Source organism: Typha angustifolia, chromosome 12 (genome assembly GCF_048772165.1).
Source record: "Typha angustifolia cultivar Huaian chromosome 12, ASM4877216v1, whole genome shotgun sequence".
Taxonomy (NCBI): domain Eukaryota; kingdom Viridiplantae; phylum Streptophyta; class Magnoliopsida; order Poales; family Typhaceae; genus Typha; species Typha angustifolia.
Genome location: NC_133250.1, coordinates 2,378,951 through 2,406,136, shown reverse-complemented (window position 1 = coordinate 2,406,136; position 27,186 = coordinate 2,378,951). Strand labels below are relative to the sequence as shown.

The 27,186-nt window shown below is 36.0% G+C and overlaps 2 protein-coding genes across 4 annotated transcripts; one reads left to right on the top strand and one right to left on the bottom strand.

Annotated features, from left to right (window-relative positions):
- Positions 1–7,532: 7,532 nt before the first annotated feature.
- LOC140772141 (transcription factor bHLH62-like) lies at positions 7,533–10,208 on the top strand. 2 transcript variants are annotated; one of them, XM_073114058.1, is made up of 8 exons: positions 7,533–8,370; positions 8,459–8,671; positions 8,761–8,826; positions 8,920–8,988; positions 9,079–9,150; positions 9,246–9,467; positions 9,559–9,652; positions 9,736–10,208. In XM_073114058.1, exons 1-8 carry the CDS (start codon positions 7,672–7,674, stop codon positions 9,771–9,773), a joined length of 1,473 nt encoding a protein of 490 aa, XP_072970159.1. In that variant the 5' UTR covers positions 7,533–7,671; the 3' UTR covers positions 9,774–10,208. The 2 variants fall into 2 exon arrangements, with proteins under 2 accessions (XP_072970159.1, XP_072970158.1); XM_073114057.1 differs by having other exon boundaries at positions 9,556–9,652; positions 9,736–10,207.
- A 2,227-nt stretch (positions 10,209–12,435) lies between these two features.
- LOC140771617 (kinesin-like protein KIN-12B) lies at positions 12,436–27,186 on the bottom strand. 2 transcript variants are annotated; one of them, XM_073113172.1, is made up of 17 exons: positions 26,773–27,185; positions 26,531–26,668; positions 26,317–26,400; positions 26,086–26,211; positions 25,949–26,008; positions 25,807–25,860; positions 25,624–25,716; positions 22,411–22,506; positions 21,656–21,801; positions 21,116–21,265; positions 20,882–21,011; positions 20,582–20,779; positions 19,571–20,470; positions 19,363–19,461; positions 19,128–19,280; positions 18,242–19,039; positions 12,436–12,971 (listed from the first exon to the last, which is right to left on the bottom strand). In XM_073113172.1, exons 1-17 carry the CDS (start codon positions 27,094–27,096, stop codon positions 12,663–12,665), a joined length of 3,858 nt encoding a protein of 1,285 aa, XP_072969273.1. In that variant the 5' UTR covers positions 27,097–27,185; the 3' UTR covers positions 12,436–12,662. The 2 variants fall into 2 exon arrangements, with proteins under 2 accessions (XP_072969273.1, XP_072969272.1); XM_073113171.1 differs by having other exon boundaries at positions 19,571–20,779; positions 26,773–27,186.

The following is a 27,186-nucleotide window of genomic DNA, read 5'->3' as shown; positions in this document are numbered from 1 at the left end:
GCCACCCTACTACACGGCCGTCCACCACCCTCCGACGACCGCCACAACGTCAGAAATTACCGTTCTACCCTCCCTAACCTATCTTCACTATTTTATTTTTATCTTTTTATCCTGATATCTAATTTAGGTGAAACTAGAGCCATTAGAACCCTAACTCATGAGGCTATCTCCACCTAAATTTTCATAATCATCCTACGGACGGATCGTTCCAGATCTAGTCCGTAATAAAACTCGTTCAAATGCTTTTCGAATACTGGCCCTTCCAAACTCTTAGGTTATCAAATGTCGCTCGAACACCTCTATCTAGAACAATAACAATCTGCAATCAACCCATTTGAATGTTGTTTGATTCATTTTTTTTTATTTGAGTCAATTTTCAACCATTCTCCACCTTGGCGAGAACATCAAGACTTCAAACAAGATCCTCTCTACCACTGCAAAATGGCTAATAGCCTCCAAAATGCATTGCTTGCAAAAATTTTCTCCTAATACACCAAATTCGAAACAATCAAACATATGTGATATTGATCAAGTCCAAACAATATTGGAACTTAACCTTTGTCACCACCTTAATTAGCATGTATGTAGGATTATTTGCAGTCCCAACCTTACAAAGGAAAATGTCTCATTCTTCCAAGATTTCTCTTACAAAATGAAATCGAATAACAATGTCTTTTGTCCTAGTATGATGAACTTGGTTTCTCGCCAAACAAAATTACACTTTGGATATCATAATATACCTTCACCTACTCTTGGTATCTACCTAAGTCATCTGTCAAACCAATCAACCAAATAGCTTTCCTTATGGCCTCCGTCACTGTCATATACTCAACCTTTGTAGTAGATAGAGCAACCATTGATTACAAAGTAGATGTCCAACACACCGGTCCTTTACCAAGTGTAAAAACATATCCTGTAGTAGATATACATTTGTCTAAATCATCTATCTAGTCTGAATCCACATATCTCACAAGATGTAGACCGAGTCTATCATCTTTTACAAATTTTAATCCAACTCTCACAGTACCCTAAATATATCTCAAATTTCATTTCACAACCTGTTAATGCATCTTTTTGAGAGCATACATATATCTGCTAATAATGCTAATGACATATGAGATGTCTGGCTTAGTGCACACCATCGGGTACACCAAGCTTCCCATTGCACTTGCATATAGTACTTTAGACATAAAATCTCCTTTACATTTGTGCTTGATGACATAGCTGCACTCGGTTGAAAATGAGGTGCCAATAGTACTGACTAGTTTCATCTTGCTATTAATTCCAAACTGATGAAGTACCTTCTTCAAATACTACTTTTGTGTCAAGCTCAATATCCCCTTTCCTCAATCTCTTCTTATTTTCATACTAATAATTTTTTTTAGCATCTCCTAGATCCTACATTTTGAATTCTCTATTCAATTAGAGCATCAATTTATCAATCTCCACATTGCTCTTAGATGCTATCAACATGTTATCAACATATAAACGCAAATAGATAAAGATCCATCTTGAAGCTTTCTGAAATACATACAATGATCATAGTGGCTTCGCTTGTAATTCTACTTCTATATAAACAGATCAAACTATTTATACTACTACCTTGGAGACTACTTTAGGCCATAAATAGACTTCTTAAATTTGCAGACCATGCCTTCCTTTCCACTTACTTTGAATCCTTCTTGATGGGATATGTAAATATCCTCTTCTAAATCACTATGCAAAAATGCGATCTTCACATCCATCTGGAGTAAATCAAGGTCAAATTGTGCAACTAAAGCTAATAGAATCCAAATTGAAGAGTGCTTTACTACTAGAGAATACTTCATTGTAATCAATTCCTTCCTTTTGTGCATATTTCTTTGCTAGCAATCTAGCTTTGAATCTGACACCACCTTTCGGTTGAAGATCTTTCTTCTTAGTAAATACTCATTTGAATCCAATCACTTTCTTTCCTTTAGGAAAGTGCACTAAGTCCCAAGTTATGTTCATGTCGAGAGATTTTATTTTTTCATTTATAAACACTTTCTAATCTTTACTTTCGGTCTTTCTCATGGCTTTCTTGAAAACAGTGAAAGTATCTTCATCAACCATTGGAAGTGCATAGGCCAGCATATCTAAGTAGAGTGCCAGCCTTTGAATCTCTCTCATTGGCCTTCTAACTGCTATAGAATTATGCTCATCTGTCTCTAGCTCTGAAGTATCACCCTCTTGCGAACTTGATTATTCATCTTCTTCACTAACCTCCTTCGAAGAGGTGTTCCTTGGACCATTTTTTGCCTCAAACTCCACCTATTGTGGAATTTCTCTAGTACTGCCGTTAACTGTGTTATCTACTTTTTGACTTTACTCTAGTATGGATGACTAATCAAATGTGATATCTCTGCTGATGATTACCTTCTTTAATTTTGGTCTCCAAATCTAAAATCCCTTCACTTTTATGCTAAAGTCCAAGAAGATTTCCTTCTTGGCTCTAGAATCCAATTTGTTTTCCCTAACAAGGTAATATGTAGAGCAACCGAAAATATGTGAAGAATTATATAATACGAAATAAGTTTGTCAGACCAGACCTCCAATGGGCTCTTCCCAATATTTACAGATGAAGGTAACTAGTTGATAGACTAAGCCTAGAACTTCTTGCTCAACCCAACAATGGTCAACATGCACCACACTTCTCTCAAAGTGATCGTGAAGCCTTTCGATTTGAAAACATCGAGTGAAATGAGATTCTTCTTCAATTTTGATATGTACCCGAATTTCAATCAATTCTTTCACAGATCTATCATGCAGCTGTGAGCGAATAATGTCGATACCTTCAGCTCTACATAGGCTATTATTTTCCATGGTTACCACTCCACTAGATATCTTTTTGAAAGTGTAAACCAATTTTAATTAGGACACATGTGATATGTGCAACCGGAATCCAAGATCCATTGGTCTGTGTCACAACTAAGAACTGACCCCACTAGTGCATCCTCTGAATCCTCATCATCTGAGAGTGTCATGTTTGTCTTTTGAGGTTTCTTCTCCTTACTCTTCAATATGAAACAATATACTTACTTCCAACACTCTTTCTTACGGCAAGAAGAACATTAGTATTTGGCATGTATTTTCTGTCTAAAGATACACATTTTGTCTTTGAACGAGATTTGCCTATTTTTCACAAATTTCTTTTTTTTTTTGATCGACTCGTCATCATCAAAGCATCTAATGATGAATCATGAGTGGCTTACTTGTCTAGATTTTGGTACTCATTATTAAATAGTGTATTTACAACATCATCATAATGTACATAGTCCTTTCCATATAATAGAGTAGTGGTCAGATGATCGTAGGTGTTCGACAATGAATTCAAGAGTACCAAAGCATTATCTTCAGCCAAGATCTCCACGTCTAAATTTTACAAATCAGCAAGTAATTTATTGAAGGAGTTCAAATGCTCTGCCATGGATGTTCCAATCTTGTATTAAAATCCGAAGAACTTATTTATCAACTAAAGCCAATTTTTAATGCTCTTTGTCATAATCTTTCACAAGTTCTTAACTGAATTCTCCTTCATCACAGAGTATTTCTAATTTTTTTCTAAACAGAGTTAAATGGTACTACACGCTTACTGATTTATCTTTTCCTATTCCTTATCCATGATTTCTTCGGGCTTCTCCTCCAATGTGATATCCAATTCTTGCTGGAATAAAATATCTATTACCTCACATTACCACATTCCAAAGTCATTTGTTCCATCAAATTTCTTTACCTTAAACTTTGCATTAAACGCAAGTTTCCCTAATTTTGATGATTCCGACATCTTTCCAAAAAAATTCTTCTCCAAATCCAATAGCTAGATTTGAACCTTTGGCTCTGATACCAATTTGTTGTGTAAAATAGGATAGCGGAAGTGAATCCCCAATCAAACACTAACAATCTCAATGGAATAGTAAAGGATAAATCCAATTCAAGATGCCAATAGTAGAGAAATCTCAGATATTAATCTAACCACGAATAAAAAACTTTAAATTCAAGTAATCATAGAGAAAAAAAAAAGAGAAGTAAGATTTTACATGGTTCAGCGATATGCCTACGTTCACAAGTGGTGCAAATCTTCAATACACTATTTGAATCCAAGTACAAAGAGTTCTCCAAACTCCAACACTCTGACTATAATGATGATTATTATTTCTCTCAAATATTTCCAATAGTTATCCAGCCCTAAAACCTCAATTAGGTATTTATGGGGATGATTTGGAGGAGAAGAAATCATTGAGCCATTTGAACGTGTTAACGACATTTGAATGCCCGTGCATCATTGCTAACCTCTTTAGTAGTAGGTTATCGAACATTTGGACACCATTCGAACTCCTCTATCTTATTTGAACAGAGATAAACATTGTTCGAACCCCATCACATAAATTTGGAATGATAGCAATCTACAATCAACTCGTTCGAACGTCGTTAACCCCGAATGATTTTCTTAATTCAAGCCAATTTTAAACATGTTCTTTTTAAGTTCCAAAATAGAATAATCATTAAAAACTATCAAAAGAACCCAAAAAATTATCACCTATTTAGGAGATCTAGAATAGGGCATTATTCCTATTTGATTATTTAACGGATCATATTCGTGTTTATTACTTCAACCCTTTTAACATATTTATAACACGATCACCCAATCCGTTTGTGACACGATAACTCATTTATAATACAATAGCTCACTTAAGACATGACCTGTCAATCATTTATAACGTAATAACTAATTTATGATGTAATATCTCGTTTATGACATGACCTGCCAATTCATTTATGATGCAATAACTCATTTATGACACAATATTCATTTATAATCCTGACTAACCTATTTAATAAACAAGTCATGTCCGTGTTTAAAAATTTTGACATATTTAATAAATGTGCCATATTTATAATTACCATAGTATAACCGGACACGACCCGATTGTCACCCTTACTTTTTTTTGTATGCTGGCCATTTCAGAAAGACATTATTAAAACTGCTCAAAGATGTAATGTGCGGTCTCTCTTCGGTTTATGAAGATGAAGTCCTCACCAACTTTTGGAGCGACAAATGCTACACTTTGGAATATTTCCCAGTGGAGCTGAATGTTTCCTCTAGTAATTCGGTCCAAGAGTATTACTATTGCTAGAGAAAGCAAGATATCAATTCTAATATTAGATTGGCTTGGGACATGCTTGTTTCATTAACCTACTGCCTTCTTAATATAGAGACATATAAGCTATACTGATTTATGCCTCTGCAAACACCTTAGATCTAAGTTATTCTAATTTTTTATAGATATTATAAACTCGTAAGCTAATTATAGATTAAACAAAAAGATTAACTCTTTTTTGATAGATAGACTATACAACTAAGCCAACTCTCTTAAAAAAATATATCACAATGAGTTAAAATTATGCACATATACCACTTTACTTACAACGGTAGTCGTTCTAAATCTTGGTGCCTTATATTCAATGTTCATCTGCATTGATAGTAATAAGATAAATTTTACAATCAAAGTGAAAAAATAAAAAAAAAAGGGAAGAGATTTTAATGATATGTGAAAAAGTATAATTAATACACCTACTAGGACAGTAAATAAAACAAATGTCCAACAAGAAAAACTTAAAAACATTTGAATATTATTCTTCTCTCTTTGTGATTCTCTAAGATCTGTCAATCAGAATCCTCTCTCTCTCTCTCTCTCTGTGTGTACCCACACCATTTTATAAAAATGTTCCACCTACTATGTGTCAGAATTTAAATCCATTATCTTGCAAATTCTATTAAAATAATTTGGAAGAGTTGTTAGATCTTGACTGGATGCATTCTGATTATCTATTGGTTTTTTCCTTCTTCCCATTGTCTAAATTATTCCATTCACCAAAAACATTAGTATCTTCTTTGAAAAATTAAAGGGTAAATTACAGTTGATATACTTTAAATATACTTATTCAGCCCCACATTTATTCAAACTAAGTTGCAACCGTTAGTTAACCATTAGCGGCGATATGTAAAGACATAAATATCCTCTTCTCCGAAGTCTAGTTTAATAATAATAAAGATAGTTTGGTTAGTTAGTAACTTGTTTATGATAAAAGAAAAATATTGACACTAATAAACTATATTTATTCTAGAATTTGCACCATTAATTTTAATTAAAAGTTTAGCAATTGTAATTACAATCTTCTTGTACCACTTAAAATTAATTTAATCTTTTTTAATTCCTCACTTTAAGGAATGGTTATTGGTAGATGTGAAGCAGTGAGATATCAATATCCAGATTTGACTAATCAAAAGTGGCTTTCTGCAATCATAAATAATGGAATTTTGGTGCAAATTTATCTCTTGAAAAAAGGAATCTTTGCTTGGATTTGCAAAACTAGATCATTTTAGCAAAAGTTAAAAATGAGTACCTTTGAATATAATTGCCCCAAGAAGTCTAACCTTTAATGTGAATATTCTTTCCCCTTTCCTAATAGAGAGAAAGAGATGAGTAACAAAAAAAATTTCCTACAAAAGTAAACTATGATATTGAGCCATAATTTAGGATGCGAAAAATATAATTTATCTTAGGAATTATTCAATTCAAACTTTGGTCTTTGGCTCTTCTATATATATATATATATATATATATATATATATATGAGTTTTTTTACATGTATATCCTTGAAAAGCTACTTATTTCTTGTACACCCCTCCAGATTTGAATTCTGTGAACATCCTTCAAATATATTTGAATGGATGCCATTCTAATTACTATTTTAGAACTATATATAAAATTCTAAAATTTAGAAGCAATAAATGTAAAAAAAAAAGAATATGAGTAATTTTGTTCTTCTACCATTAAATGGATCAAAATTAATCTATATAAAAACAAAAGTTTTAAGGGGTATTAATGCAAAAATTAAGTGTTAGGAGTGATATCCCAGTAATATCAACTATAAAGTGGTATATGCATAAATAAGAGACTTGAGAAGGGCATAAATGAAAAATGGCATCAGGGAAAGTTGCATATAAGATCCTAAATTAGGAGAATTTACATTGAGAACTATTTACTCTAAGAATAATTCCTAGAGTAAGCATTTGCATGGTGATCCAAATAGGCCCTTTTAAAGAACCAAAGTAAAGGGTTGTTTTTGTATATTTTCATTCAAAACATATTTAATTTAACCTAATGTATTTTGCTAATTTATTAGAAAAAGAAAAAAGAAAATAAATTTAGAGTGCCCTCCATAAGTATAGATACATACTAGGGAAGTATTGAAGTAAGATTTGTTTGATTAGAGAAAATAAAAATAAAAAGAGAAGAAAATAAAAATTAATTTATCCTTTACGTTGACTACTTTCAGTCAAATTTTTAGAATAGATATATGAGAGAGAGAGAGAGAGAGAGAGAGAGAGAGAGAGAGAGAGAGAGAGAGAGAATTATAGGAAGGTACTGCGAAATTGATAAAAGGTAGGGTGCCAAATGCCAATTTGTTAGAACTATATACAGAAGTCAACCCTTCCCTCTCTTCTTCCCCGTCCCTTCCTTCCCTTCGCTCTCTTCTCCCACCTTGGTTTCCTCCTAAATTCCCTCACCTTTCACCACTCTCCTTGCTCTCAAGAACAAAATCTCACTTGGGTCTTCTCCGTTTTATTGAGATCATTCCTCTTCCATGGAGAAGGAGAGTTTTTTCACCAACCCAACTGCTCTAAACTGGCAGTCTCCTAATGCCCAAGTAGACCCATCGCCCTTGTGCTTTGTCAACCTCAACTGGGAGCAATCCATGGACCAGAGCTCGCGCTTCCAGTCGGCCATGAGCTCCCTCGTGTCGTCGCCGTCGTCTTCCACCGCGGCGGCCACCGCCGTCGACGACAGCGTTGTCATCCATGAGCTCATTGGCCGGCTCGGGAGCATTTGCAACTCCGGCGACCGGAGTACCCATAATTCTTGCTACGCCACTCCCTTGAATTCTCCTCCAAGGCTTAATTCAATGATGATTTACCAGCAACAGCAGCAGCAGCAGCAATGGGGCAGGGGAGGCCTACCGATGTCGGAAAACCCAATGCCTGCAACCCGTTCGATGCCAGGTCTCAGAGACATGAATCAAGGAGGTCTCCCGGGCCAATTCGGGCTACCAGAGACCAGAAAGTTGTCGAGAGTCTCGAGCAGCCGGTCTCTTAAGATGGCCGGGTCTCCGGTGTGTTTCCAAGAGGGAGAACATGGCGAATCGTCAGCATCTGATCAAATTGCGGCGAGTGGGGAGGCATCCTTGAGAGATAACAATGTGAGCACTGCAAGGAAAAGAAAAGGTGCTTCTAAGGGAAAAGGAAAGGTGGCTCCTTTTGCCTCCTCTACCATTGATCCCCTAAAGGTACCTCCTTTGTTCTTTTTGCCAAATTTTGTGTGTCATGTCTCCCTTCCAGCACTAAAATAGTATGAGAAATTCTTCTTAACTTTAGGAGGATTTGAACGTGAAAAGAAGCAAATCAGATGAAGATAATGGAACCGAAAAGGACGGGATGGCTAAGCCAGAGATTGAGCAGAATGGTGATGCAGATCTGAAGCAGGCAATGGAGGACAATGCCAAACCTCCCGAGCCTCCTAAGCAGGACTTTATCCATGTCAGAGCAAGGAGAGGCCAAGCTACAGATAGCCACAGCCTTGCGGAGAGGGTAAGAAAATGGCACTATTTTCAGCCTCTACGTTGCCAGAATATTCACCTTCCTTTCCTAATCAATGTCTTTACTTCTTCGTTTGTTAGGTGCGAAGAGAGAAAATTAGCGAGAGGATGAAATTCCTGCAAGATTTAGTTCCAGGTTGCAATAAGGTACTACAATCTATGGTTAAAATATTAAATTGTTAAGTGTTACTAGTTCAGTTTGATAAGCTTAATCTCTAATTTACAAAAAAATTTGTACAGATAACAGGCAAAGCAGTTATGCTGGATGAGATCATAAATTATGTGCAGTCATTGCAGTGCCAAGTTGAGGTATAGACATATGCAGGAAATCAAATGATTCTGCAAGGTAATTCACTTTCTAGTATTGCACTCTTAACTGATCTCGTACTCGGGTTTCAGTTCTTGTCGATGAAGTTGGCGAATTTCGATCCCCAGCTAGACTTGAACATGGATAATTTCCTCCCTAAAGATGTATGGTTTGTCTGTTCTTAATCATACTTCTTTCTATATGATCATCCCAATCTGAGCTAAGTCTGCCTCATACTGGGTTTTCTTTCCAATTCCAGATGCATCAAGCATGCAGGCAGATGCAGATGCCATTTTATCCGTTGGAGGCCATAAGCACCACATTTTCACAAGCTCAGCAACCTCAGGGGACCCCTTTCCAGAATGTTATGGCCAATGGCCTTGTGACACACTACTCCTTGAACCAATTAGACTCCTCCTTTTGCCAGAGTGTCAGCATTCGACCTCCCCCTCCCAGTGGATTTGGAAATGCCACCCCTCAGGTAACAATCTTTGTTATTGAGGAGCAATCACAAACATGTTTAAGGTGTAAAAGATGGCAAATTGATTAGATGAATATTGTTTGTTCAGCAGCTTCAGCTTGGGAATTTCTCAAAGGATGACCTTCACAGTGTGGTTCATCAAATGGGCTTTCGGCAGAACCAGGAGGCTTCTCAGAGTTTCCCTGGTAGGTTTAGAACTTCAAAAATGAACTGCTATTTTGAAAGCTTTACATGGAAAAGACTTACAATGTGAATAAATCTAATGCAGGGCAAACTCCGACGTCTCAAATGAAGAATGAATTATAACCATTAGAACTTTCAGGTACAAGAGGCCGTTGTTTATAGAGAAGTATTGATTCCAAACAGCATATAGGAAGGAAGATTTGAACTAACAATCAATAGTTCGAAGCACAAAAATTGTGCAATAATTACTTTCAAGTTTAAACACCACATCTAAATTTGTCGAATGTTATTTTCCGTTTGTCCATTAAACATGTATAATCTATGTAACTGTTACATTCTTGTAACTTCATTTTACATTATTACTTTTACATTCTTGTAACTGGGATCCTCCTGGTTTCAGAGAAAAATAGACAAAGAGATTATAGTACTGTTTGATGGTGAGCATGAGAGAGATATCTGTCATCATTGATGCCCTTTTCTATTGTCATGAGGTTACCATTAATTCCTTTCTGCGGGTTGTTACAATTCTGCCTTTGCTTTCTTGTCTCTATTGAGGAATAAATGCAGAAAAAGTTGAAAGCTTACACCTTAGCTTGCAATATACTTTGTACTTCCTTGTTCTTTGAAAATTCTTTATGTTTCCTTATAAACAACTGTGTAGGGATCAACCCAACCACCTTTTAGAAAGTTGAAGATGAGTTGTGACAATCTTTATCTCTTTTACACCATAATTATATGTGCTGGAATCAACAATTCTGCAGAGATCTCAATCCATTGCTCATCCACCTCATCCAACCCTTTTCCCACCTAATATTGGGCTCTAATGGAGCACAACCTAAGGATGAGGAAACTCTAAATAGAATTTTTAAATCCTAAAGCATGATCATAAATATCATATGATTTTGTTCAAGAAAGTTTGAGAAAAGATTACATCAAAGAATTCTTCCACGTCTAGTTTAGAAAGGCATCCATGGATCTCTTCTTCCCTCAATTCTTCTCATTCACTACACTTGGTTTCCAAGAGGTAAACACTTGATTTTCATTATATTTTTAAAGAGAAGGGAACTCTCTTGGATTGGATTATTGAATTAATGAAGGCCATTCAAACAAGGCATCGCCTTGATGCAATCCTCCTACACTTCCATCTTGACAAGCATCACTTTCACACTTTCAACTTGGCCTAGTGGGAAAGGTCACAGGCTGTGAGGTCTCATTTGTTTTCCAGCATCCACCTTAGCCAATGAGAATCTTCACAGCTTTCCAACTGGAACTCTCTAACTGCACTAATTGCAACCAGCATAAATCTGCATCCAATACCCACATCAAAACAAAATCTTTCCAACTCTCCAACCACTCTTAGTCCTTGTTGTGTCCTTTGTTTTGTTCTTTAATTCATCTTTGGATGTTTCCAGTGCTACTGATGGATCTCTTTTGTCTGCTTGTCTGCTTTCTGATGAACCAATTGGGCAATTAGTTAATGAAATTTAAGCCTCTATTCTGGAGTTTTGACCAATTTATTAGTCCTGCCAAAACTTATTACCGTTCTATTATAGTTTTCAAATTATTTGCAAAACTACAATAGTTTTTGTCAACTAAGCACTCTTTAGTAAATCACTCTGAGAAAGAGAGGGATTTATGAAGCCAAGATAAATCAACTTGTTTGATCAATACTCTTCTAAGATATATTACTATGTAAATCATTATCTCAGAAATTGTTTTAATAATCAATTTCTGAGACTAATTTATCTCGCTGGTGCGATGCTTACATGCAACTAATATACAACTTTGATAGATAATTTTAAAAATATATCAAACTGAACTCTTTTTCTTTTCTTTGCTAAGAATAATAGATTGATCAAACACTCCTTGCCTTACTGTTAATTTGATGGAACTCACATTTCCTTCTGCAGGACTAAAGTTTCTTGATTGAATTGAGACTCTGCAATCTTAAGTCTAACTGGGGGAGTTTCAAATAAGATCTAGGAGTGACAACATACATCCAAATAAAAGGAAACAAGACCAAATTATTAGGGAAAATGGAGTTTGTGGGCAAGATCTGAGTTAAGAGATTCAAATGAGTCCAACTGTTCATCAAATTGTAGAGGGAGGAAGGGAAATTGGCCATTGTTTCACTCCAGAATAGCATTAGAAAAAATTGAGTTATATCAATCTATATAATCTCCATTACAGTCTGGTCCATATCATGGGGTAAGCTGGGCTCAACAGCAATAGACTAGGTGCTCAAATGTATATGTCAGTCAACTACTACCTAGCAGTCAGTTTTATATTGTTCGTTATAATCAACTTGTATAGTTTTCAATACCAGAGTTTAAAGAATTCCTAAGTTTATAGAATATTTAATCTCCAAAGAGAACAATACTGTGCCTGAGTCTAATTTATACAACCATCTCTCTGAAGAGGAAAGAAAAAAGATGGAAGGAAAGGAAAAGTTTTATCCTACTATACAGTCCAAACAATGAAATCCTACTATATTCTAGTTCTACCAGAAGCTCTAGAGCTATTTCTATTACATTTATGAGTCGAGATCAAGGAAATAACACTGCAGTAGTGAGTTTCCATGCAGGTAAAATGCACTAAATTAAACTTACTAACTTAGCTTGTTACAAATATAGAATAGATTCATGCAATTCTATTAGCATCACTTATAATGGAGTAAAAAGACAATACTTTTAACACTGTTGGTGTCCGTTAATTTAGCACCGAGTAGGAGCATGGATAAGAGCAACCTTCTATAAGGTAAACGATAATAAGAGAACTTGAAGAACTATATTAGATTTTATAGAGGTTTATAATGAACCAGAATAGCTCCTCATTTTACAAGATTTGAATGCAATACAAAGGATCTGAAAAAAGACTGCTCCTCTCACAGCCAGAGAGAACCAGAAACTGTGGATATGGCTGGCCAATCTACAACAGATGATACTACCATCACTCAAAGTGTACAACATGCTCCTCAATCATTGATACAATTATGTTACTGAGACTATGCCTTCAGATGTTGCATCGATCATAACCAGAGAACCATGAATTAGGATCTGTGCCTTTAGAGAATTCATTATCTACTTCTTGGCAGAAAGGTTCAAACTCCTCTCTCCACCGTTGATCTGTTAGACTATCCCCTCCATCGTATTTCGCTTCACAGGGAACATTTACCTCTGCAGGTCTAACAGCATCTTTAGGCAATCGTGACTCTGCAAGAAATTGGTTTAATAAAAGAATCTCTTGATCATAATTCTTCTTCAGATTATCTATCTCTTGATAAGCCTTCTCAGTCTCTTGCTCTGCCAATAATGCTTTCTTCTGAAAAATAGCAGAAAAATAAACTCACTTTTGTGGAAGAGAAAAGTAACAGGGATATGGCAAGAGAACCAAAGCCTACTAAAGAAATTTAATTCCTATTCAATATGTATGATGTGACATCACATTCCTTTGACTTGGAATAAAAACTCACCATTAAAGTTGCATTCTGAAAAAGAAAATTTTAGTTAATCATTGTTTCTTTTCTCCTCAGCATGAGTTTCAAAGAGATCCAAGCAAATATACATTAGAAGTTGGAATAGGAAAAAAAACTTCACAGAGCTACAAAAAATGGATTGTTATGTGAAACTGTGTAAAGACAATGAAGAAGTATAAATCCAAATTTAGCATGCAAAGAATGAACACGAGCCCCTAATTATAGTTTTTTTTTTTTTTGGTCCTTTCATAGTTTCCATAAGTCTGCCACACTGAATGTCATATCCTTCAACAGACATTAGCCACACCGCATTTTCACCACCCAAATGCCAAGTACAGGAAGGAAGCCAGTACTGGTACCATGATATTGTACATGTGTATATAATGGTGTCACACAAGCTTAATGACTCATGAGCCGCTCAAGCTTGGGACGAGCAGCTCAACTCAAGCTTGTCTGACTTATTAAATGAGTTGGAAATATTGACTAGTTTCTTCAACATAATGAGCACCAGCTCACCTCACTTGTAGGATAAACATATATATATACTTTAGAAATTAATACTTATTCGCAGCAGGAGCTAGCTCAAGAGTACAGCAAGTCAAATTCAAGCTAGATATTTCCTTGCTCACTTTCAGCTAGAGCCTAGACGAGCTTGGTTTCCTAAAATTTTGAGCTAAATGAGCTCAGGTCAACTCATCTTAGTCAAGCTCATTCCTTTACAGCCCCAATATGAACTGCAGCACTGGCACTTCCTTTGCATATATCATTACCATATTTTTCAAAATTTGTTGTATCAACGCATTTCTATTGAACCATATTTGTATCTCATATCTGTCCACATTTCAAATGTTTGGTCATTTTATGCAATAGAAATTTCACAAACAACAAAAATTAGTCCAAACAATTTAGGATCAATTATCAGCAACCATCTCTGCCACTCAGCTCTATTTAATGTAAGGTTCCTTGCTAAAGTAAGCTTTGTCATGTCCTTTCATACTACTTCCACCCACATCATTTTTGGTCTTCCCAATCCCCTCAAGGCACTCTCTATTACAACAAATCACTCCAAACTGATGATTGGCTGAACTCTGCACATCGCAAATCATCTCACTTGATCCTCACTACTTGGGCATCTGTTGGTGCGATTTCTAATTTGGGTCAGTTACACTCGCTTCTTAATTTGTCATTTACATTAATCCAGCATGTTCGTCTAAAATCATATCTCGATACCTCTTTCATTTGTTGTTTCATCTGATATTCTAGTTCATAAGTATGAACATTCATACAGTCAATTGCATAAACCCAGTGTTTTCGTTCTACTTATTTTGAATCCTTTACTTCTTAAATTCTTCTGAAAAGTTCTAACTTAATTTTCAATCTGATCTTCTTCTTATCAAATAGAAATGATATAACTGGCAAATGACATACACCATGGAACACATCTTGAGTATCATGAGTTAATTGAAGTATAATGGATGCAAAGAAAAAAGGACATAATGTTGAACCGTGATGCAACCCTATTCTTTCAAGAAATTCCCTCGTCCTTCCATATATATATATATATATGATAGCATCACGATACTTTCTGAACACCTCGTTCTTCTAAAAGAACCACAATATTTATAGGGTCTTACAAAATTTTGTTTCTATAGTTGCTTCTTGGACCTCATTATTCCACCACTAACTATCATATGAGCATGTTCACTTCCGAAACAACAAGAACCTCCTAATACTTATAGCTTAATATGGGTAGCCATCTTGGTCCGGAATGTATAAGTATTGTCTTCCTCAAAATTGCTAATATATTATTTCATAACTTCTACATTGATAACTCATCACCAACTCTAAAACTTACACTATTAGAGAACGGTAATTTTTTAAATTTCGTTCTCTAATATGTATACTTACTTTTGGGCTAAAACATTTTAATAGGTCTAAGAAGCGCATTTAATTTAAATAAGTGGAGATTTTATATTTTCAATGACAATTGAGTTTAGTAGTTTTCAAACAAAGGACCTCTATTATGATTGATTCGCCTACTATAAAAGTTTAAACTGTTAGAAAACGATGGTTTTTATATTTTATATTCTAACATACATAAAATGCTTTTACTTTCTCTTCTCTAAGCAATCAACATCTAATTTTATAGCAACTATTTACTTCTTTTTTTTAGATCAAATATATTTTACCTATTGTACTTATATGAAAAATTAATCTAACACCCTGTACAATTTTTTCTACCAAACCAATCCTTTTACTTTAATCAAAGCATGGATGCTAGTTTTGGCTAGGGGTGTAAACATGTCGAGCCTGAGTGAGCCAACTCCAACTTAAGCTCAGCTCAAAAGTAATTTTGAGCCTATTTTGCTGAGCTCTACTCAAGCCGAGTCGAACCAAACCTAAGCTTAGCTCAAGCCTAATCTAGCCTATTAACGAGCCATACTCAAATCGATCAAGTTGGATCAACCCCAAACCTAGCTAGGAATAATTATTCAAGCTGAACTAAACTTTAATAGTTGAATTAAATAAAAATTTACTAAAGCTAGAAATTTTAAGATTTAACCAATAAATATAACAAAAATACATCTCTAATAATAAAAATAATATCAAATTATCAAATAAAAAGGCTTCACACCAATTTCAAATTTTAGCACAAAGATGAAACCAATTAAATTGCTCATATCATAGTAGTCGTAGTTGTGTATAGCTTAAAACAACTACAAGCCAAGAATTATTAAGCTGAACAAAGATAAATTAAATAAAGCTTTATTTTGCCTCTAAGGTCGCTCTTCACCCGAGAACAATGCCTCACAGATCCCTTCCCCTTCTCCACTATTATCGTCTCCGTCAGCATTTCCCCGATCCATTTTCCCCTACGCCTCTGGCGGCTGATCTAGCCTCCTCTCGAGAACCCCTCAGACCGATGGTGAGAAAGAAGGCATCGAGGACTTCGTCTTGGCTCGGATCGGCAATGGCTACTCGATGGAGCTTTCTCTACGGCACTCAACACTGACGGTAATGCAACAACTTGGCCACAACCTTCACCGACATCACCACGACAGCAAAGCGATGTCGAAGTTCACCATGTGTTTGACCCTGCTTGTAAGGCCGAGCCCCGACCGTCGAAGGTGCCACATGGTCGATGCGAAGTTCTCAGGCAAGCTCCGAATGCGTCACAGCCACACTATCATAGGTCGACCAACTACACCGTATCACTCCACCATGACCATTCAAAGAAGCTCGATGACTTGGGTAGGCTGCGCTAATAATTTTGAGGAAGCTTGCTGAGAAGCAATCTTATTGTTTTGTAAATGTTAGGATAGGAACTTTAGAATCTTGAACTTTAAATTGATATATATAATAAGCCTATCGAGTCAAGCTTGAGCGACACAACTCCAACTCCGGCCCAGCTTGAAATGCAAATCGAGCCTAAAATTAAGGCACAAGTTCAGCTCAACTTTAGCCAAACCAAGCCCAAGTAACTTTAGCCAAACCGATACGGGTTAGGTTAGTCCGATATGGATCAAATCCAACCCGAGGACATCTACTCTCTCACCCAAATCATTGGCACCCAAGCAGATCCCTAGTGACATCCTTTGACCAAGATTCGACGAGCTCCGGTGCAACTTCAGGTTAGTACTTTTCTTTTCTTTCTTCTCTCTCTCTCCCTCTCTCTCTCTCTCCTTCTTCAACCAACCTCTGACTAGCCCCCTCCCTACTCTTTCTTTCCTCCACTCTCTTCCTCCCTCTCTCTCTCTCACTCTCTCTCTCTCTATCTCACTTTGTTACTACAACAATAACAGAGTTAGAGAGGGAGAGAAAAGAGAGAACAAATGGATTAAAAAATTTTAAAAAAATGTCCTATGATAGTAAGAAAGACAGGGAGGACGAGAGTGAGGAAGAGAGAGGGGAAAAGAAAGGAGAGAGAGAAGAAAGAAAAAAAAAACTCTTAAGCAATATGAGAGAGATAACAGATTATTAAATAACATAAATAACTCATGATTAAATAGGATATAAGAGGAAATCATGACAAGGGTAAAAGGCTAGTAAGAGATAGTACGACTACCAACACTAGTGATAACTCTGACAATTCTAGTGATACACTTAGAAGTGAGATCATCTCTTCTACATTTGCTAAGGAAAAACAAGGAGGCATAGAGATTGAAGACAGCTTCAAATCTACTGATCCCAATCTCGATATTGAGTTTCGAAACCTTGGATCAAAGTGAAACCGTTAGATTTTTCATCCAAATTAAAAGTGCGCCCAAATTACCAAAACACCCTGCCTACACTTCTTCCCAATTAATTTGTTTACCAAATATAATAGGGGCATTTTGGTAATCCTTATTAATCATAAATGTAGCGTAAGTAAAAAATATGAGTACCAAAATGGCTTCATCTAGTTGGAAAAAAAAGTACAAAAACCAAGTCCAACCCAAGCTTCTCTCTTAACACTGATCTTACCCAAATGCCCAACCTAGAGGAAATAAAACTCTCTAGTAACCATAGTAGAGCAAGTCTATTTTTGGTATTCAACTTAAATATTTGAAATAAATGAACTGATAAAAAGGAAGGTGTGAATGGAAATATGGTTAATTTTTGGTCAACTAATATAAAATGAGTTTTGGTCAATAAATTAAAATAACATAGTGTTGAATTTGTTCATAATGGATATATGGTGTCTCAGACAGATATGTTAAAAAGGAAGGTGTTGAACATATCCTTAGTACAAGACTACTAGGTTGTGAATATTTATCAGCTTCTCATCCTTTCTCCCTTCAATGATCGTGCACATTCTTATCAAGGTCTTCCTCCTTGTAGTGCTAGCAGATCCAACCATTGAATCAAGCACCAACAAATAAAATCATCTCTACAAACTCCAGTTTTGATCATCATAGAAAGATCCCCTAATTTGTATGATCATGTTTCTTTTATGAAATATGGAAATAAATGTTTTCGTATTGATCTATCTGCATCTCATCACTCTAAAATCCAGCTGTTGTATTCATATGAGGTGATATGCATAATAAAATTACAGCTGTCAAATGCAACTGTGCATTCATATGAGGTGATATGCATATTAACATGAGAATTGTGTAAAAGCATATTGACATACCTGAGCTACTGTAGCAGATTCCTCTGCTTCCTTCAGCCGTACAAGCAATTCGCCAGCAGCCTGGACAGCTTCAGCTGTATCTCTTAGTTGAGCCTGAAGGCCTTTATTTTCATCCCTCCAATATCGCCTTTCTTTTTCTCTCTCTGCTCTTAAAACTGAAATTTCAGCAGCAAGGGAATTAATGAACTTGGATTCTGCTCCCCTAACACCAGCTTTTGCAGCTGCTCTCTTCACATCTTCGATCCCTTCACTAATCTGTCTATGTCTACTAAGCATGGCCATATGTTTTTCCTGAAGTTCTGCATACTGTTCTAGAATTCGGGCATGTCCCTGCATTGCTGTTTGTAGGGCCTCCTTTAGCTCTTCTGTGCATTTCTTCTCAGAATCAAGCTCCAGTCTCCATTTTTCAGCAAGAGACCTACTTGTTTCAAGCTCAAGTCTAAGTTCTTCAGTAAGAGTAATCCATTTACTTTCTGCTTCAGTCCAATAAAGTCTCTCCGCTTCAAGTTTCTCATCAGAACTTCCTCTGGTCAGTTCAGGTATTGTACCAAGAGGAGTTGATACAGGTTCACTAAAATGAGTCAGCTGAAGCAAAGAGTTAGGCTTACGAGTTGAACTGGAAGAGGAATGCACATAGTATTGCAATTGATTCCTCAGATCTTGAATTTCCTCCATCAGCACATCCTTCTCACCCATATCGAAAAAGTTTCTGTACCTATCCAACTCATCTTGAACTCTTTTCAGCTCAATATTTACTTGCATAAATTCTGGATGATTCTCGTATTTCTCTTTGAGAAGCTACAGTTGCCAATGTAAAAAAATTTATCAATAAAACATTGAGTAAATCTTCAAATGGTAACAAAAAGGACAACAGAATTTCGAAGACCTTGTGTTCATTTTTTAATGAGACAAATTCTTCATCCATGAATTCTTCAGTTGGTAAAATACCATCCATAAGGCTCTCAAGACGTGAAATCTTGTCCTCGCGTGACTCTGCGATTATCGCACTGCATTCACGTTCATGTTTATATTGTTGGACCTGCAGATGCACAATAATTAGAACACATAATAACACATTCTGGCGTCGGATTGGGTGGGGGGTGTAAGGGAAAAAAACCAACCAAACGGTTAAGCTGCATAATTTCAGCAGCTTGCTTTGCACAATGATCTTCCAATGCCATTTCTCGCCTGATTGCTCCGGCCAAGACCTTCTCCACAGCCTGTAGAATGAGAAGAACAAGAATTTTATGGAACCATTTAACTGAATGCAATAGCACCATGAAATATAAAGTACCTAGAGATTTATCAAATCTATGCCTTGAGACCTACCTTGGGAACTTTTTGTTTCTTAAGTTTTGGAGATGGCGCTGATCCATCAATAGGGACTAACTGCAAATTCATATTGTTGCTGGCAGCGATTTCATCTATAGAATCTTCCTTTTTGGAACAACCACCAATAACTATAGGTAAATCCTCCAATATTTCAAAATCTTGATGAAGCGTTTGAGTGCCAACATCAACCTTACATACTGACTTCACTGACCTAGCATCAACATGTTTAACAGGAAACCTGAATGATGACCTCCTTAGAGCAGAGTTATTTTGATGAACTTCAATAGCTTGTAGACCGTGATGAAGACTAGCTGCCAGGTGTTCAGTTGGGGTGAGGAACTTCTTACTTGTTCGTACTGAAGAAGAATTTGGAGGATCGATTTTTGAGGTGTCCGCAAGGGGAAGATCTGGGACACCTGAACAAGAATTCACATTTTCTAATATATTTTTCTGAGATGCAGACATTGAAGATGAAGTCTTTAGGCTTTTCCTGCTGTAGTTCTCTACTATAGGTGATGTGCTCAATGAAGGTAACTGAAGAGTTGGGGATATCTCGCAGGGAACAATGCTAAGGATAGAAGGTGATTTAATAGAACTTGAAGAGCTAGACAAATTGTGAGCAGGGTCTGCAGCCATAACATGTGTACAATCTCTATCTGAAGCGATATCTTGGTATCCATAAGCTGTTCCTTCTGGAAGTGTACTAAATTTTGCATTAGATTTTTGTACAGTGGAGCTATCATTCAGAGAATTGCCCACATCAGTCAATCCAATATCTTTCTGGACAGATCCCGAGCATGACTGAATTATTTCTTCTAATTCACCTCTATTTTCTCTAATATCAATCACCCCATCTACTTGCTCACTACCACAGAAAGACCCAGATGTATTTAGAGGCTGCATATGTCCAACAAGTGGTTCATTAGATGAAGGACAGTTTCTTCCATCCTTTGAATTCTCCAATTGAGTAGGTACTTTTCCTACAGTAGAAGATGATCGAATACCTACTTGAAGACAGGGTTTCTCAACATCGTTCTCATCAATTTCCATCTCTTCATCACTGTCATCTTTAATAGTTGGTAATCCTGTAGCACGACTAAGGCTCATTTTCAAAAGTTTCAAGCTCTGTCTGGCATTCCATCCTGTTGAATAACTTCCATTTTCTCTAGCCATGTTTCCATTGGACTTCATTCTTAGTAGCTCATCCTATTAACAAAATATACACATAATAGTTAATACTTAATATAACTACGGCAGCAGAACTTGGTCCCATAGTAACATCTAATACGATGAAAATTTAAAGATTACCTTCAGTAGACGAATCTGCTCACGTAAAACGTTAACATCATCCTGTGTAATTTCATTTACGACAGCTTTGTTCTTTATGGCCTTTGCCCGCTGAGCAAATCTCAAAGTACTAAATGTCTCGCTCTTACAGCTGCAGTTGTCAGTTTCCCATCAAAAGAAAAAAAAAAAAAGACGGCAAACAGATTCATGGGCATACATATAGGCAGATCAAGATGCAAAATTAGGGGGCACTACCTTTGAGATGGTGAAATAGCACAAATCATTGCTAGCCTTGCATTACCACCAAGGGATTCCTGCAACAAAAATGTCAGCTTGGAATCACGGTAAGGTATATGTCTCTGTTTCCCAGACTGTGAAATTTCGGCAAGAATATTGATTAAGTTCCTGCAATGACAAAAAACCAGAATGTAAGAGTACCTTGAAAAATGTAGATGATAATGAATTGTAATTACTTGCCAACAACCTATGAAATTTGGGTTCACGAACCCAACTAATTGTACATGTACAAATTCAAATGTTCAACACTGATACAACATTACAAGATCCAGAATCCAGCTCCTATGATGCTTCTATAGACTTTAAGCAACTGTGTAAGAGGACAAACTTCAAGAAACTAAAATTTTTATTCAGAGCTTCAAACTGATGTAACATCCTTTAACAAAATAAACACATTTAAGTAAATTGGACGGTCGTAGGGTATATCAGGGCAGCATGATCAATTTTATTATCCAAACATAATAAGCACAACATAGTTCAGATGGAATTATATCATACCCTAGCTGTGAAAGTGAACGATTTATATTTCCTGCTTCTCTTAAACGGTCCCCAGCAGCACCTGTTGACTTTTGTCTTTCTGATCCAGCAAGATCAACCAAGTTAATCCTGCTTATTCTTATGCTATTTGAACCATCAGCGATGTCCTACAAGATTATAGAACAATGAAAATAAACGAGAATGAGGGATCCTATTAAAAAGAAAAGAGCTACTTTCTTTAATGCTTATTATATGACGCAACATGTGATCAGACAAAAAGAAGATATGGTATGGTGAGTTAATACTACACGCCACTTTCCTGAATAATCGTCAGGGTCATTTCTTACAATACTACATGGCGAAGAGTATGTTCTTTTTCTTAAACAGAGTAAAGAAAGAAAGACATGCATATGCAAGGACAGTAAGCATTGGCCTAGGAAAAAACAAATGAAGGAAATTCAATGATATAGGTATGAAATATTCATGAAGTATAAGAATCCTACATTAAGAAACTAAAAGCGCATAGATTTTCTTTTCTTTATTTACCAAAAGTAGAAAAAAGTAAAATTTCTATTTATATCTATAATGTGTGTAACATGATAGACAAATTGAACTTTTGCAATGATATAGAATTTTTCTCAGATAAATAAGAAAAAGAATTTAATCAATCAGATGTACCAAGGTTCATCGACAGACAATCATTTTTGAGCTACTTGAATGGAGTCTGCATGGATCTAGTAGATCTGTAAAAACTACAAGCAAGATCGAGGCATCACCTTGGATTGAGATTTAACTATGCAAGTAAAAACACAATGTGAACGGGAACTCTCTGCATTTACACTTGTTGCACCTGTCCTCCTGTTTGCCAGTCCCTGTATTATCACAGTGATATTGTTCATGAATAAATAATTATAGTTAGCAATCAAAAGAGAGGAAAATTTTACAGCATTCAAGATTTAAAATGCCATAAAGAACAGCAGTTCAGCATAACCACAGATAAAGTATAAATATGCAATGTACAGTACAATCAACAACCATTATATTTAGGTCCAAGTCAAAGAACGAAAAGCAAGTTGGAGAGACATTTTACAATTCAATTCTTATATTTCAAGTTAGTCTCACCTTTTCATGTACAAACTGTCGTCGAAGATTAAAACCAAATTACGTTGAACATACAATTCAAATTATACATCTTCCTCAGACAGAATCAATTTTAACACAAAATCTGAATCTCATCTGTACGATAATGAGGGGTTCTAGAGACCTCTTAGACATTGAAAACTGCACACGGGTGAGAAATTGAGCTATGGAAATTATAAATGGCTAAACCAATTAACATACATGTAAAGCAAATGCAGATACATAAGGGTTGCCATGTTCATCCAGATGCAAGTACGCACCCACCAATTGGATTTTCTACCCAACACATGAGCACATAACCAATTAGTCTGTCTACCTTGTTCCTTCCGATGCAAATTAAAGTTAGAAAATCTAATATTGACTACCATTCTGCTGAATTTATTTTACAGTGAACAAAGTGTCAAAGTGTCAAACTACCAAAAAGCTGGTATAAATTAGATTCCTTGCTTATGTATCAGATGTCCTAATTTAGTTACTTTTGTTCGTATCAATATTTCCATAGTTGAACATTGATTTCTTCGGTTCACAACAATAACTCAGTCATAATATATTTTGTGTGATTGTGTCAAGCATAAGATTACACGATCATGAGCTTTAGTATTTAGGAAAACAAAAGGGTATAGGTTGGGTTGTGCCCAACCTGCTTGATTGGTTTGGGCTACTGACTGGCCCGCAAGCCAGTGTGGGTCGGGCTAAGGCCCAATCAAAATTCCCTTTTAGGTTAAGCTTTGCCTTGGGTTAGGCCCAAGCCAGGCCAGTCAGTTAGGCCAAAGCCCCACTCAATTTATTGACTTTGTGAGTTGCGAGCAGGTTACAACCTAGTCCTAGTTTTTGGAATTTAAATCAGCCCACTTAAGGGATAAAAAATTTATTGTTAATTCTAGAAATTCTATTTATTAATAATTAAAAGCATAAGATATTTATTGATAAAGGAAGCAATTTTTCCTCACACCTAGATTACTGATTCAAGTTATTCTGTGTGGGCTAATGTGAGTGCATTCACTTAGTTTAGTTTTACTCCACATTGTATTTTATAAAATATATGCATATTACCTACCACAAATTACCATATTCTTCATGCAATGGTATTCTTCTTGTTATATTATTCTTCATGCCATTTATATTTCATGCAATATTATAATTCGTGAAATGTTATTCTTTGTGATTTAGCATAAACCTAAATTATAGGTACGTATAACTTTGATAACAGTCTCAAGCTAGATCGAGAATTTCCTTGTGATGACTCAAGTCTATCTTAGAGTTCAAGGAACAAATATATCCCTAATCACCATGGTGATCCATTTAGATGACTCCGACGGAGTTAAACAATAATCTCATACTAAATCAAAAGTCTCCCTAAGGTGACTCTAATCTTACTCAACAATTTGAGAAAAAGGCAAAATGTGTTTATCACTCGATGATGTCTCCTGGTAACCTTAACTGAATCATTAAATGAATAAGGCCAAAACGTTATCTCAAAGGTGATTTATAATTGATGTTGATCTACAGGCACAGATGTAAAAAAAATAAATATGACATTTATTGAGATTGAGAAGTTTCATATATTGAAATATAAGCATATTATCAGTTTATTACTTGCATTATCATTACTCATGCTTTATTATTCTTGTAATGAACATGCTTGGTATTATCCGTTGTAAATTGTTAAGCTTTAGATTGTAATCATGCTTTATGGATTATGGTTTTCAATTGCTAATGAGTAAATTCACCCACTGAGCTAAAGTTATTAGCTCATAAAATCCTCTCTTAACAATTACAGATGTTGATCAACATGGCGAATGAATGTTATGCACCGGGACCCCAATTACCTCCACTTAGAATTTAGTTTTCCCTTTATTCCCATTAATTATTTTAGTAGTATTTTGAAAGGCATTGATTGTCGTAACTTTGAACCTGCTTACCTTGATTGTTTCATTAATCGGCTTAAGAGTTATAAATTTTTTATTGAGTTATTTTATATTGTAGATCTTAGAAAATTAATGTTAAAGCTCTGTGTATCTCAAGTTTACTGGGTACATGATCGGTCATGATTTCAATTTCGGATTGTGACACATACCACAAACACTTTTCACAATATTGTGTAAATCTAATATCCTCTTACTATCAAGAATTCAGAGACCCTAGCTACTCATAGTACATCATGACTTTCAGAACTGACCAAATTTGATTATGACTTATGACTTGTTTAAATCTAAAGTAGATATCTAATTTGACTAAAAACAATATGATGCAGTCTGAAACTATCAAAAGATAAAAAAAATTGTTTGAAACAAGTGAAAACTAATGGATATTGGATTAGCTAATAAACATCGTCTAGATTTTACAATTGCATAGTTTTGTCTTAAAATGGGTTAAGTGATTAAAATTACAACTCTTTTGTTGGATATACAAAATTAATGGTTGTATTTGAGCGTAACCATTTTAGTTTGCAAAACCAAGTATCATATGAACAATATAGCATGTAAGCCTGGAAAAGTGTGCATATGGGTCTGTTTAAGCTCTTTGTGTAATCAGCTTTTAGCAATTTATAGCAACTAATCTAACATTTTAACCTTCCATTGTTGATTTGATCTCATACTGACATCAAGAGTAGCAAGCTCAGCATTAATCTATTAAAACAACATAAAAAACCTAAAACAAGAGAAAATGCGTCTTATAAATGTCTACCAAGATTTTCTACATTACAACTTTGGTTTTTTCTTTTCTTTCTCAAAATAACTTTAATGTTGCTGACAAAAATATAGACGATAAAAGTTGACTCTGAAGTCCAATTCTAAACCTAGCATTTAATGAAAACTTAGCCTAAAGAATGATGGCCAAGTGCATACCTTTATTAGCAGTTGAGTTACATCCTTGATGGAGCACACATTCTCCTCTGTCAAATTATCAACATATATACCACTTCTATTATCTTCCCTTATCTGGAAATGTATGAATAAATTAGCAAACAAAAAGAAAGCACAGAGATTAGCTGAATGAGAAAGAGAAATGATTTAACTTTATCTTTTCACCTGAAGATTCTTTTGTGTTGGGTCCAACAAATCTGTGATTTGCTCATTATAAATCTACAAGTAAAGCAATCAATTTAATTTCCATGTAGCATAGAAGAAAGAAATGACTACGTGCATTTTGAAGTGGCATCAGTATACTTGCCTCCAGAAAAGAACAGCAGCACTTATAATTGAGCTGCTTGTTTGAATGCTTAGTTTGTTCCTGCGATAAGAAGTGCAAGTTTTATAATCAAAATAATTGAGCGATCTATATGCAGCAAAATTGTTCGAGTTACCTACTTCATCAATTCGAGCAAAGAGCTGCTCAAAGACACGAGGAGTGAGACCTCTTTCATTGCTCAAAGATTTGTCTTCTGACAAGGCACTTGCCGGTCCCCACATTGTATATGTTTTGCCACTGCCAGTCTGTTCAAAATAAAAGCAAATCGAGAGGATGTATTTAGTTGTTTTTTTAAAAATCTAGTTACAACATGAAAGATTTGAAATGAAGTAACTGAAGCTGAAAATTACCTGCCCATATGCAAATATGGAACTATTGAACCCAGCCATGCAATTCTCCACCAATGGAAGCCCGACAAAGCGGAACAAATCCTCCTGGTATAAGTCAATAAGCAAACTAGCACAGGTTTAAAAAGCCAAAGAGTAAATTTCATGAAAGTAGAAAAATAAAAAATAAAAAACTTGCCTTTCAATACACATTCAAACAAATGAAAAGAAATCTCACCTGTGTGGAATCAGTGTCAGCAACCGAATCAAAAGTAAAGGTGTGATCAAGAATCGAGACACAGTTCGTGGAGTTCTTCTGTACAATCCGATCACCTTCCTCCTCATCTTTGTTCGGAGGCCGAATCCGAACAATAACCTGAAACCCGACAAAGATGTTAAAAAAAAAAAAAAAAAACTGGTCTCCAAGACGACATCTTTACATCCATTCTAGGGTTTCTAGAGCTACAAGAAAATCCTCACCTGTACACCAGAATCCGAGGCCGCTGACGCTGTAGCGCCATTCTCCGCCTGGATTTCCAAGCTCAGCTTCCTCTTAAGAGGGTTTGCGCCAGCTCCATGGTTCGACGAGAGCGGCGGCCTCGGGGGGAGCGGGCTCCGGTTCTTTCCCCCGAGAGGCTTCACGGACGCCAATGCCGACCGGAACGGCGACGAATCCGGAGGGGTAGGGTTTGGATCGACGTTCTCCTTGGGAGTCCGAGGCGGCCGCTGCTTCTGGGAAGAAGGGGTTAGGGCTTCGGACGACGGAGGAGCCCTTCCGCTCCTCGAGTGGAAGAATGCCTTCATAGATCTCAAGATGGAGAGATCGAAACCCTAAGAGTGGTAGAAAGAAAGAGAGAGAGAGAGAGAGAGAGAGAGAGACGTTGTGAGAGGGAG

Bases quoted from the DNA above. Each gene is read 5' to 3' on its own strand.
- LOC140772141 (XM_073114057.1), top strand. From the start codon at position 7,672: ATGGAGAAGGAGAGTTTTTTCACCAACCCAACTGCTCTAAACTGGCAG. The intron at 8,371-8,458 runs GTACCTCCTTTG...TCTTAACTTTAG, and splicing joins CTACCATTGATCCCCTAAAG to GAGGATTTGAACGTGAAAAG. The intron at 8,989-9,078 runs GTATAGACATAT...CTCGGGTTTCAG, and splicing joins CATTGCAGTGCCAAGTTGAG to TTCTTGTCGATGAAGTTGGC.
- LOC140771617 (XM_073113171.1), bottom strand. From the start codon at position 27,096: ATGAAGGCATTCTTCCACTCGAGGAGCGGAAGGGCTCCTCCGTCGTCC. The intron at 21,802-22,410 runs GTGATGCCTCGA...ATAATCTTGTAG, and splicing joins TAGTTAAATCTCAATCCAAG to GACATCGCTGATGGTTCAAA. The intron at 20,780-20,881 runs GTAATCTTTAAA...TTTTGTTAATAG, and splicing joins AGCAGATTCGTCTACTGAAG to GATGAGCTACTAAGAATGAA.